This window comes from Cyprinus carpio, chromosome B14 (genome assembly GCF_018340385.1).
Source record: "Cyprinus carpio isolate SPL01 chromosome B14, ASM1834038v1, whole genome shotgun sequence".
NCBI lineage: Eukaryota > Metazoa > Chordata > Actinopteri > Cypriniformes > Cyprinidae > Cyprinus > Cyprinus carpio.
In genome coordinates this window covers 14,484,408-14,498,814 of record NC_056610.1, presented here as the reverse complement: position 1 = coordinate 14,498,814, position 14,407 = coordinate 14,484,408, and the positions used below count along the sequence as shown (strand labels likewise).

The 14,407-nt window shown below is 35.8% G+C and overlaps 1 protein-coding gene across 1 annotated transcript in view; it reads right to left on the bottom strand.

Annotated features, from left to right (window-relative positions):
* The window catches only part of LOC109102484 (prominin 1a), a 44,113-nt gene that overhangs the window by 24,500 nt on the left and 5,206 nt on the right, over positions 1 to 14,407 (bottom strand). The window contains 3 exon segments of the mRNA XM_042738799.1: positions 874 to 900; positions 2,158 to 2,235; positions 10,484 to 10,559. Of these exon segments, the coding sequence (XP_042594733.1) occupies positions 874 to 900; positions 2,158 to 2,235; positions 10,484 to 10,559 (181 nt within the window).

Here is a 14,407-nt window from a genome sequence, read left to right as displayed (position 1 = left end):
ACATGATGGAATAATGTTAAATGCTTTTTCCATATGTTGCCATTGAATCCATTTGCACACGTCCCGTGGCATTATGGACACTTCTGAATGAGCAGGGCTGTCCTCCGGCTAGCCTGTGGATAAGCTTAATCCGCTGAATAAACCAAAGGCTTTGTCTGTCACCGAATACCCTCGCTTCTCCTCAAGGGTAGAGCCTTTCCATATTTAAAATTCTCTAAAAGTGGTTTTAAAAGCTCATTTCCCCTCATGCCTTTGCGAGTAAGAGCTGAAAGTCTTGTTGGAAATGGCACAAAAGCTTAGCAGCTAAGACTTTTATGAAGGACTTCACACATATAGCACTTAAGACATAAGGTTATTGAGCATTCTGCAATGAATGGTCATTCCCTCTCACTGACCGTCTGATGTGCTTTTCTCGTATCAGCATATTTAAGCTTTAGGAAGGTTCATCTAGGGACAACATCATTCCTGTTAGCGTAGTTACACTCCTCTTACTAGGTCATGGCTGAGCTAAAAATTGCAGATAGCTTAATATACGGAAATTTGTGTATCTGTGATTATCTTACCAATTACAGAGATGAAAGAGAAATGTAATACCTTTTAATACAGGATGGCCAAGAAAAAATGAAATGAACATATTCCAAGTTTTAAAACTGTACTAAAAGTGTAATGTTTATCTAGATCATTTCAATCAATGTAATGTTCCTAGCGTTTCACAAGGATGACATAACCACAGTCAAGATTAGACTGGAGAGTAACACTGAAACAGACATGAACGGCTGGGCTTTGAACGGGTTAGGTGCAACTAAGGAATGAGGGTGGTCAGACTTGGGTCTGGTTTGGCCCTTGACACTTCTAGCAGGACACACACATTACCTGTAGCGTCAGAACAATGTTTTCTGGCTGGGAGGTGCCAGATGATGATAGGCATGCAGAACACCAAAATCAGAAAAAAATGAAGAACAGATGGTAAGCAAAATCAAATAAAGAGTCAAACAAATGGCAAATACAATCACTTAAGAACTCTGTTTTGGGAACCAGACCCATTTTTTGACAGTCCCAGATATTGAGTGAATCATGGATTGGGCCGACACTCACATACATGTCCAGTTCTTCATATTCTTAAGTGTTTCAAGAGCAAAACAGAATAAAGCTGAAAAGAATGAGTCAATATGATTATAGACTGATATTTGACCATTTTGAAATCATCATTTTTCATCCATATGAATTTTAAGCTTAAATTACTAAATTAAGTGATGATCCTTTAATATAAAAATATACAAAATAAATTATATCTGTATGTATTGCATATACAGTTTGTGGTTGGTATTTTTTTATGTTTTTTATGAGAAGTCTCTTATATTCACCAATACTGTCTTTTTAAAATCAAAAATTATTGTGTATTGTTAATTTTTTATTTTTTTGTTTTATTTTTTTTTATAGTGTAATTCATTCATGTGATGAATTTTTATTCTAATAAAAAGCTGAATTTTTATTATAATATGCTGATTTGGTGCCCGAGAAACATGTCAGATTTGAAAGCAGTAGTGTTTGTTCTGATGAAAATCAGTAATTTTATTTGAAATTTTTTTTTTTGTTTTAATTTTAGTTTTTGATGTTATTTTTGATCATTGATTGATTAATTTATTAATTTTTTTCAAAATGAAAATATACAGGCCCAAAACTTTTATAATATAATATAATATAATATAATATAATATAATATAATATAATATAATATAATATAGGACGTTTTCTGATAAACTGAGGTGGCTGTGTATCTCTAAACTCACATTTCCTCTAACCATCACAAGAAATGTCGGTGAAACTGATTCATTAAGTTTTGCCCCATATGTTTGTTTGTTCCCAGGAGTAAGATGCTGAAACTTCAAAGCAAGAGCTGTTGTTTAATTAAACTCTGTTATTAAAAAGCAACAAATAGTTTCTTCCTCTGTTTACTACAGGCTATAATGCCAAAAGCAATTAACAGCTCTTCTAGAATAAGCGCTTAATAGGGCAAGGCTCTCTCCTTGGCTTTCAAACTCAATAAAAATATTGTTTCATAATAGATGCGCAGAGACATTTTCCCTGCAACTTAACTGCGGTGGTGGAGCACGTAATCGCACAGAGGTTCAGGTAGGCACAGTCACATGCACTTACCTTCTGGTACTCGGATTGTATGGCTCCGAATTTATCCTTTGCCACTCTAATGACGAGATCTGCAATGACAGGAGAAAACTAAGTCAGCATGCTGTGGCCTCTTACAGTGCCGCCACGTCAGAACACGTTACGTAATGTTATTTAACATCCAGCTGAAAAAAACCCCAACAATGAGCCCACTGTGGATGAGCGTCACCCTTCAGTACGGGATCAGTGTTTAGCCCCCAGCTGCCTCCACGATCACAATTACCACAATCTTCAGAGAAAATATTAGCTGTCTTCATACAAACAGACATCACAAAGTTTCCTCGGGGAGTGTCTGAGCAATGTTTAGTTGGGTATGTGAGCTTCTGTATACTGTAACTGTGCTGATAAAAGTTGCATTATAATGCATTAAAAATAAGGTTTGGATTACGAGAAATTACAAATCAAATGCACATTATTAGAATTGCAAAAGAGAAGGAAGCAGTGATCTGTTACATAAAAATCTGTGCATTGTATTCAAAAACAAAGATAAAATTCAGTCAGGGTTAGTATAAGGGGGAGGTGAGACCACTTATAAAAATGTGAAATATCGCTCAACATGTCATCTGAAAAAATAAATAAATAAATAATTATGATTGTTAGATTTTAAGATTTCAGTCTTTCCCCATCTGTGTGGACAGAAGCAGTACCTAGAAAACAGCTGTCTGGGGACATTTCCTTGATGGTCACAAAGTGAACTGACTTGCCTTAAAGTGATAGTTCACCTAAAAATTCGTCATCATTTATTCACCTTTACATTGTTCCAAACCTGTATGAGTTTCTTTTCTTCTGCTATTCACCCTATAGGTTTAAGTTTTCCATTCCCATTGCACCATAGTCTAATAATCACCAGCATACAACATCCAAATCACCTGGATACAACATCACAAACAACAGGTGCAGGATGGCAAACATCCCAACACACTGAAGGAACAGTCTCCTGTCCTATAGCTCATCACAGAAACTGAGGAAATATGTCTTTCACATCCTATCTTGAATAAAATAGCAGAATATCAACAACGCAATGGGAATGTAATTTAATATTTTAATGACAGTGTAACTAAACTGATCCTATAAAATTAACAACTAAATGTATTTGAGATTTTTTTGTCTTTGTGAGCCGTCATGAGAATGCAATAATATGCAGAGCCTCTTCTTATTTTACAGACACTCTTCTCAAACAACCCGTCATATAGAGTCACATCCTAAAATTCTTACTCATTAAATGTCCAGTTTCAAACAGAAATACAGTATGTCACATTTGTAGTAGGCCACATTTCTGTTAAAAGTCTAGTATGTTGAAAACATCCTAAGGAAAAAAATGAGGTACATCCTCCATTTGCTGCATTGCAGAGGTTTTTGGTCTTTTAAAGAGTATCAGTAATCACAGAATCAGTAATGTACTCAACAAAATGTTAGAATTTTCATAAGCATATTATCTCTATTCCTTCAGAGGAAATAATCAATATGGCTATTTTTGAAACACTAAGGCATCTAAACAAAACTAATATTTTTTTTTAAATTATTAATGTATGTGTATTTAGTAGTATGTTTCTTTTTTTTTGTAATATTGTTGTTATTGTTTTCTTGTTTTTTCTACAGAGAAATCCAAAGGGTCCTGAAGGCCTACTCATCTTCAAAGGCAGGCAGAAGTAGCAAAGTTTAGCGGATCATCGTATATGGCCATGAAAAAACATCACCAGTCACTGCATTAGCCTGTCTAGCTATATTTTGCTGCGGTCTCTATAAGTCCCTGGTTAATTAGCATGACCTTAATTCAAAGAAATACGCCTTCATTAAAATCCCTCAGTACATGATTGCCTTACTTTTGCATCATACCCCACAATGAGGAATTAATTATACAGGAAGGAATGACTTTCTCAAAGAAATTTGCAGCCCCCAGTTATCATGTCCAACTTTTTTTTTCCATTAGCCATAATTAGCCACATTTGGCATAATTAGCCATAGTTTGATTTAGCAATGTTTGGTATAATTAGCCATAGTTTGATTAGAATAAATATACCACCTATGGAGGATTCAATGAAGTGAGAATCACACACACAGAAACACACACACACACAAATCAAATTTAACTGATTAGTCCCATTGCAATATAATTATGTTCCAGGGTGTTCCACATGTAAAATCAATTTTAAATTGCTTTTGATTATTTTTAGAAGGACTTTTTTTGTCTTAAATTTGTCTTCAACCAAAATATACTTCATTATTTTATGCTGGTCAAGCATATCATCAAAACTACCAAGCAAAAAGCATTTTACCACACAGACAGATAGCGAGAGAGTTCAGTGGTCTGTGGGCAGATTGGATTGTGGGTAAGGAATCAGTGAGGCATTATAGTCCTCCAGCTGTCTCTTCCAGAAAACTCCAATTCTCAGCAAAAAAGAGAGGACAAAAAGGATGAGGAGTGCAGAGAGGAGAAAAAGAAGATCAGCGTGGAGAGGTGGAAACAGAGGAGTGGAGAAGAGAGAGATGAGTTGATTAGAAAAGAGAGGGTTTGAAGCGTGTCTCTTCTTATCCTTCACCGATCAGTTGGGGCTGTTGCATACTATAGTTTGCCTTTAACACCCTTACAAATAAACACACAAGCACACACACATACAGAAGCATATACTTTATCCAGAATAAAAACATCAAATATCTAGCATTTCTAATTGTTATCCAACAAGCCAGCTGACTTCTTAGGGTGCGTTCACACTGACAGCGATTTGGAGTGACAAAACAACTGGAAGTCTTTATTTTCAATGCGAGACGGTGATTTGAGGTGACATGACCCGCAGACACCGTTGGGGATACAACAAGGTTAAGAAAAGTTCAATTTTATGTGATGCAGCGACTTCCAATGCATTTAAATGTTCAATATTAGTCAGACTGAATCAGTAATTCATCTCTTAAAAATGTCAAGTAAATGCTTTAGTTAAATAACCATCTGAATAGTTACTTTTTAGTGGGAACTCTTTACCTCCTTCTATCCTCCATCCATCCCACCCGCAGCGGCACTGAGACAGTGTCCAAGAACTTCATAAGGGCTAAACAATCTGTGCTGGCAGTTTCTCAGGCCTGATCTATTTTCTCTGGTCCTTTGTGAGTACATCTTCTTGTTTCTCTCTCTCTGACCTGGTTTGATTGGCTGTGCTTTCATTCATCTAACAGGAAGTAAATAAACTCCAGGGCTCAGCGGTAAACAAAAGAAGGGCCAAAGGCGCCGAGTGACTCACAATACCAGTGCAGAGAAGCACAACTCAGTGGACACTGCTACTATTTCTTGGGGGTTACTTGCAGTACCCTGAGGTGATGACAAAAGCTTGTATTTCTGTATGTTCTTCTATATTTGAGAGGGAAATCAATACTTTTACTCAACAGGGATACAATGTATTGATTAAAAGTGACAGTAAAGACATTTATAATGTTACAAATGTTATTGTCCTCATTTGTAAGTGTAAAAAATTCTATTTAAAATATATGCTTATATTTATCAAAGAATTCCCAATAAATGTGACACGGTTTCCACAAAAACATCAAGTAGCGCAACTGTTTTCAACATTGATAATAATAATAAATGTTTCTTGAGCCACAAATCAGCATATTAAAATGACTTCTAAGGGATCATGTGATGCTGAAGACTGGAGTAATTACTGCTAAAAATTTAGCTTTGCCATCACAGGAATAAACTGCATATAAAAATCTATTAAAATAAGTTATTTGAAAAATTATAATAATATTTTACAATATAACCATTTTTATTGTATTAATTAACAAATCAAATTAAGCTTTGGTGAGTATCAGAGATTTATTTTAAAAACATAAAACAGAAAAGTTTAACAATCCCAAATTCAGTTTGGCATTTCAAGGTTGTTTCATTTAAAAACTCCTACGAGGCTGTTCATTGTTATGTTTTAATGAAAATGGTTCCGTTAGTATCAACTATTATTAACGTCACTCTTAAAGGGATAGTTCACCCATTAATTACTCAGCCTCATGTTGTTCCAAACCTGCAAGACCTTTGTTCATCTTCTTTGGAACACAAATTAAGATATTTTTGGTGAGAGCTTTCTGACCCTGCATACTGTAGACAGCAACGCAACTACCACATTCCCAGAAAAAGACCAGATAGGTAGTAATGACATCATTAAAATAGTCCATGTGACATCAGTGGCTCAACCATAATGTTATTAAGCTACAATACTTTTGGTGCGCTAAAGAAAACAAAAATAAGAACAATTTCTTCTCTTCTGTGTCAGTCTTCGACATGCATTCATGAGAGTTCCATGACTCGTGCTGATGCAGGAGCCGGCATTCTAACGTAGAACATCCATCTCTCTTAGTTCATCGTCTGTGTGCGTCATCTTCTGCTTGTAAACAAGGCGCAGCACATTTGGGATCTACGTCAGAAAGCCAGCTCCTGTGTTAGCAGCATTACACACATGCATCGTTCGTGATTTGAACATAAGGAAGTGCAGCCCACAATATAAGAACCACTTCATTATAGATCAATGTGTCCTAAATAAAATAGGGCACCTTGTGGGTGTATTAATTCTAGTCTTATAACGGCACGCATCACGTTCTTTCATCAGGGCAAACTTCTCTTTGATGCTGCCATTTTGTCTCCATCCTCCACGGCACTCGTTCCTTCCTCCTCTCATCCTCCCAGCAGGATGCACTCTCACACCCACGACTATGCTTTTGAGATGTTTCTCGGCTACTGCAGAAGAGAGAAAGAGATTTCCTCAGAAGTATGCCACTCTTTTTTTTTTAAGTAAAAAACCCCACCGTATCTTCATAAATATTTCATCATGAGATCTCCCCAAGGTGGCTATGGAGATAAGCAGCCTTGAATACATTTGTAAGCCACATCACCTCACATTATCATGGCATGCCAGAGACGTGAAACTCTCTAAGGGTTTTTACATCTCATCAGTTAGACTGAAGACTAATATCTGTCAAGAGAAAGAAAGTGATTACAGATGCCCTTTTGGGGCATAAGTCTTCTGAAATGTTCTATGAAATAGCTGAAATGATGGAAAGAATGGTATGGTAGCAGGCTACGATCAATCTGATGCCAGGAACACACTGAAAATTTTATGTGCTAGCTCTGCTAATGTTTAAATGATTATCTAGCTGAAGGCAGTTGGCTAAATAATAACTAAACCCTCTTACTCAAAGACAGCTCTTAAAGTGACAGCAGTCTTGTAATTAGTTTCTTATTCTCATTTAATCGCTGACTGTTTACTTGACTTAAGTGAACTTGAGCTTTTTTTTATATTATTGATTTATTTTCAATCAAGTCATGCTTTTTCTTTCAGCAATCAGAGTGGTTCGCAAATTAATTGCTCATTTGATCTAATTGCTCATGCTCTGGATCATCTGCAGTGGTTTCTAATGTGATATTTTATGAGGAAACAAAACTTGCAAATGTCATGTATCGTTTGTCAACGACAAAGCAGCTCTTTATTTATTGTGCAGCTTGTCAGAGACTCTGTACTGGAGGTAAAGATTTATATCAGTTTATATCTTAAACAGTATTTTAAAAAAAGAGTATCAAAATAAACGCACACTTTTTGTTAGGGATCTGAGCCCTTTTACTGATGAAAAGCTGGAAACATCCCTGTCAAAATGACATTTTAATACCATGTCAAATCAGCACTCAAAGGACCTATAGTATTTACACTTGTCACTTTATTCATTTTCTCTGATCTGACAGTTATCTGATTTGTTAAAACTGTTCCATTTACTCTTAAATGTGTCTTGCATCACCAAAAGCAACCGCCATGCACTGCATTTTATTTACCATCAGCTGATTTCAGGATCAAAGACTGCAACAGCTGAGAGAGCGTCAACAGCACTGCTGAGAGAATTTAGAGTTCACCACTTTTAACGAAGATGCATTTTGAGCTTCAGGAAGCGATGCTGAACAACAAGTTTCATTTGTGGCAGTTTGTGCAGCTGCTTGCTGAAGAGAGATGCTCAACTCCTGCAGGCCATATCTGTGGAGAAGTATGTTGCAGTAGGTATTTGGCCCTTATTTTTTTGCAGTTTTGTAAATTGCATGTGGCTTCAACAATCAGATTTGTTTACACTTGTCCAGTTGTGTCTGGAAAGCATCTAAAATCACCTCCTGAAGTGGTTTGTGTGACTATTTTCTACATATTCAGAATAATTTCGCATTATTTTACACATATTGCAATTGCAAACAAGACATTATCCCTGTGGAAGACAAAATGGAGAAGTAAAAGAATAATTTTAGAACAAACTGGGCTAATACTAAGTCAATGCTAAGAATGTCCCAAATGTCGGCGAAGTCAACAAAGATTTCTGAGAGGCATTACTATTATTACATGGTTTACAGCCCTAACAGACTTCCAAGAGAACTGCATGAATAAGAGGATTATACTGTAAAAAATGCATATCAGAGAGATACATTTCCAAGGGCATTCTGCATTTTGCTCTTGTATCCTGTTTACTGCGCCAAAAGCCTCAGGGAGATGCGCAGAGAGCTAGCGCTGCCAGACATCTCTTGTAAACAAAGCTATCGGTTCTCAACAACCAGACTGAGGCATAGAAACTGGCTAAACATGCTGTAAGAACTATATTAAAACAGGACGGTGGAAAGACTCAGCTCAACATGCAAAATTCATTAAAAGATTCATTTTCAACTTTGCTAATAATAGTATCATAATAGCAGTATCATGTGACGCTGAAAAATGGATTAATGACTGTTGAAAATTCAGATTCGCATCATAGGAATAAATTCCATTTTAAAATATATTAAAATAGATTTAAATTGTAATAATATTTCACAATATTACTGTTTTTAATCAAATAAATGCAGCCTTGGTAAGCATAAAAGACTTTTCAAAAATATTTTTAAAATCTTACCAACACAAAACGTTTGAATAGTAGCACATGCCAGCAATTGTTACAAATTTATCTGTTAACATAATGCCAAATTGCAAGTTTTAAGTCTCAAAGATGGAATTGTCAGAAGATTCTCAATTTTAAATAACATATTTCAGTGTCACACTCAGCAAAAATACTCAACAAGCTTAATCCTTTTTCTGTACACATATTGTTCACAATATACACCTTCAACCTTTTTCAAATTATCACAGTTTATTCAATATAGTTTAGAAAATGGTAATAAAATATGTCAAGAAGTCAGAATTCAAATTCATCTTGATAATGTCAGGTAACTTTGAGAGAAAGGTATAATGAATTTGGTTGAATAGCTTTGAGCTGTTAAATTTAAGTACACAATTAGATAATACCAATTTAGGTCAACCAATTACCAAGCAATGCCTAATTTTATTCAGTCTGTGGTGTAAAAAGGTTGCATTAGCAATTAAAGAAAAACACCTAATCTGGTGTCTGAATAAATTTTGGTTTGACTGTATAAGGTGACAACTGCTTTCAACAACCAAATTCACTCTTTTATAATTCATCCTATAAGATTTTACCTACACAGTACAAACTGAACAACTACTTTTAAAACGGTGATTTAATTACAACAATTACCATCACAACTCAACTGACACTCTCTTTTGGACGCTGGCAGCTCATCTTTGAGGTACTGGCAGTGAAAGCAAATCACAGAGATGGAGGTACATGTCTTGTCTCATTTGTAATTTTTGATATGGTCTGTCTTGCTCTATCAAAATTGCTTCCACCGGAGCCCTTCGGTGTAGAGGCAGCCTATATATTACAGTGGAGAGGGAGTACAGCAGCTAACACAAAATACTTTATGTTTATTAAAATGGTCTAATTGTTAATTCACAAATTGCTAATTTGGTCAAACAGACCAAAGCTAATGCCAATGCCAGTATAAGTACACGGCTTGAATTCTACCATCTTTGCCCTTATTTTCAGACAAAGTTTTTTTTTAGCAAATGTCTCTGAAGTCATAAAAACCTTATATCATGACTCCACTGACTGGCCGATGGCACCACAAGAACAAGCTCAATCCTAAACCCTTCACTAGTGACTAGCCTGAGCTGTGACACGTAAACATCTGTCGTTAGTGTCTCCATTATTTGAAAATCTTCAGTTGCTACTTGGTGACATTAGCCTGAGGTTTTTCACACTTGTAGCTTTCACACAGAGAAGAGGATCAGATGTGTTTCGAATATTCACAAGGCTTCAGAATCCCTCGAGACGTCTGCTGTCTATTTAAATTGAGTGAACGAGCGTGTCACTTCTCAACACCCTAATGCCATGAAGCCAGTGTTCATGACTTTTCTCATCTGCTCCCTGGTGCCTGGTTAGAGTCCCAGAGGGTTACAATCTGTACCTGAACATTAACAATAACAATCTGTTCAAGCACACATAAAGCAAAAAGGGTCCTCTGTAACCAAGGAGAGGGGAACCTGGAGAAAGACAGTAAGATGAAAAAAGGACGAGGAAGAGGTAGAGAAAAAAACTAATATAAAAAAGAAAGTGGGGGTGGTACAAAAAGTACAGTTCCCTCTTTCAAGCCTAGTATTAATAAAAACGGTTCAAGCTGCAGTTGGAAACCAGACAAATCTCTTCAAAGCATCTGCGGGCTTAGACTGCAACAGAGTGGGACCTTTAGATTAATATATGAACAGCAATTTGGGTAGCCCTGTATTCTGATACTTGCTATGGAAGGTGAGTTTTTGTGTGTGTATATGAAATAAGAATGTACATGCATGATATAGAATATCCTCACATTATAACTGCTTTTGTCAGTTGCAGTGAAAAGGTAACAATATGTTCTCTGTGAACAAAATAAAGGCTTTCACAAACAAATAAAAATACACACACACATCTAAATCTAAATAAAAGAAGAATCATAATAAAGAATGCACGGTATATCAATACTGGATGTTGTCCAATATAGTATAATTTTTTTTTAACTTATTGGCTGATATTAAACTATCTAATTCTCACTTAAGATACTCTTTAAAAGCACTAATAATTCTGTTACTGTTGCAAAATTAATATTTTTATACTGTACATTATAGTGTTGTGATGCTTAAATTCACTTGTAGCAACTAAAACAATTGATTACACAAAAAAAAAAAATTGGTGTAGAAACAATTTTCACTCAGAAATTTCACAAATAATTACAAAGGGCAACATTAAAGTAGAAAAAATGTCACTGTATGACTGTATGATTTTCTTGTAAAATATACTCCAGTAATCTGTGTTTTACTTACCACATCCAAAAAAAAAAACAAAACAAAACAAAAAAAATTTACAATGTAGTTTATTCTGAATTTATTAAGACAAATTCTAGAATTTTAATATAATCCATATAATCAATTTATCAGATTTCAACCAACCTGCAACAAAAAAAAATTCATCGGATTATTGATTTAGGCCAGAATTTTAATATCAGTGAATACCTAATCAGAGTTCCTGTAAAAGTGAATAAGTCTATACAGCGATGACTGGAATGAAATTAATAGAATCAACAGCCTTAGTCCACTTAACTTTCTTGTATGTGCTCCATTTCTTATCGCAACATATCTTGCTTGTTTACATCTACACAGAAAAAAATTTTCAGTTCCCCAGGAGACCTAAGTGACAATAAATCTGCCATAGTTCTCCACTGTCACTTCCTTGTGGTGAATTTCCTTGTGGGAACAATGGGTACTTGGTGGAAAGGAAACACATGTGCTTACGAAAGGAACTATACATAGCATCCCTTGTCCAATGAAGAGTTTGAGACTGCTTTGAACCCAGTGTGACTTTCTTGTTCTTTATAGATGTTTGTTCTTTTTTTAATTGTTTTGAAAATCAGTCTTTGTTCACTGTAAGATAAAAAAGTAGACATAATATAACACCTACTGTAGATCAACATTTTGGGTATTTCTATAGATTTTAATGACATTCTGAATATTTATAAAAGTAAAGAGTAGCATAATGGTGCCTATACTGATTTACAGGTGCATCTCAATAAATTAGAATGTCGTGGAAAAGTTCATTTATTTCAGTAATTCAACTCAAATTGTGAAAAAAGTAAATAAATTCAATGCACACAGACTGAAGTAGTTTAAGTCTTTGGTTCTTTTAATTGTAATGATTTTGGCTCACATTTAACAAAAACCCTGATAGAGAAGATTTCAGAAATTGTGATGATTTAACAAAAATCTCAACAAATTAGAATACTTCAAGACCAATAAAAAACACATTTACTGTACACGTACTCAATACTTGGTAGGGGCTCCTTTTGCTTTAATTACTGCCTCAATTCGGTGTGGAATGGAGGTGATCAGTTTGTGGCACTGCTGAGGTGGTATGGATCCCAGGTTTCTTTGACAGTGGCCTTCAGCTCATCTGCATTTTTTGGTCTCTTCTCATTTTCCTCTTGACAATACCTCATAGATTCTCTCTGGGGTTCAGGTCTGGTGAGTTTGCTGGCCAGTCAAGCACACCATCACCATGGTCATTTAACCAACTTTTGGTGCTTTTGGCAGTGAGGGCAGGTGCCAAATCCTGCTGGAAAATGTAATCTGTTTCTTCAAAAAGCTGGTCAGAAGAAGGAAGCATGAAGTGCTCCAAAATTTCTTGGTAAACGGGTGCAGTGACTTTGGTTTTCAAAAATCACAATGGACCAACACCAGCTGATGACATTGTACCCCAAATCATCACAGACTGTGGAAAATTAACACTGGACTTCGAGCAGCTTGGGCTATGAGCTTCTCCACCCTTCTTCCAGACTCTAGGACTTTGGTTTCCAAATGAAATACAAAACTTGCTCTCATCTGAAAAGAGGACTTTGCAAAACACTGGGCAAACAGTCCAGTTCTTCTTCTCCTTAGCCCAGGGAAGACGCCTCACGACGTTGTCTGTGGTTCAGGAGTGGCTTAACAAGAGGAATACGACAACTGTAGCCAAATTCCTTGACACGTCTGTGTGTGGTTGCTCTTGATGCCTTGACCCCAGCCTCAGTCCATTCCTTGTGAAGTTCACTCAAATTCTTGAATTAATTTTCTCTTGACAATCCTCATAAGGCTGCGGTTCTCTTGGTTGGTTGTGCATCTTTTTCTTCCACACTTTTTCCTTCCACTCAACTTTCTGTTAACATGCTTGGATACAGCACTCCGTGAACAGCCAGCTTCTTTTTCAATGAATGGTTGTGGCATACCCTCCTTGTGAAGGGTGTCAATGATTGTCTTCTGGACAACTGTCAGATCAGCAGTCTTCCTCATGAGTGAATTGGTGGGTTTTTGTTAAATGTGAGCCAAAATCATCACAATTAAAAGAACCAAAGACTTAAACTACTTCAGTCTGTGTGTACTGAATTTATTTAATACACGAGTTTCACAATTTGAGTTGAATTACTGAAATAAATGAACTTTTCCAGGACATTCTAATTTATTGAGATGCACTTGTAAACTCCATTGTATTCCAAAAAACAATCATAACCTCAAAATATAACTTTACTATGCAAGCTTAAACTCATCCACATTCCTCGCCCACTGTTTATGTCCTTACAAACTAATTTATGAGTCAGCTGACCAGACTGTGGCCTACTTAAATACTGTTTTTGAAAAATGTATAAGTAGTAGTATTTTTAGGTCCACATTCAAGGTTAATGAAGTAGGCTGCAGAAACTGTGCTGCTGATCAAATATGATTATTTTTGTGCACCCTTCATATCAAAATCCTAAAGTGGATTGTGATGTTTTCCATTGGCTTGATTTGTTTGAAAAACAAGAGAATGATCTCACTAGTCAACAGGAATCAGATTGTTCTGCCCCCATTAAATATAATTAGGTCTTAAACACTCAAAATGGCTTGACAAGTCAACATATTCCTTATAGTCAACATAGCCATTGAATCTATAATACTGCAGTGCAGAAATGGTAAACTGCTAAGACAGCGATTGAGACACTCTCTCTATGGACACGCAGAATCAGGTAAACACAATCCCTGCTTAATATCAGCTTACTAATCATGGCAAAGCTGATATAAAGATAAATAAGGGTCATGAAGGTGTTACTGATTACTACTGATTAGTTTCTGTGTTTGTGTCTGTCTTTGTGTGTCCACAGTGGCTTTCTCTGATCGACTTTGGATTGAATTAATTGCACATTTCTGCAATTAAAAACACTCATTAAACAAACAGCAAGAACAGAACACACAATGCTAGTCAGGCATACTGATTCTAATAAATATTCAGGGACCACAATTGTTCGCTGCGTAAACTTTCAACAACAGCATACTTAAAAATATATATAAAAATA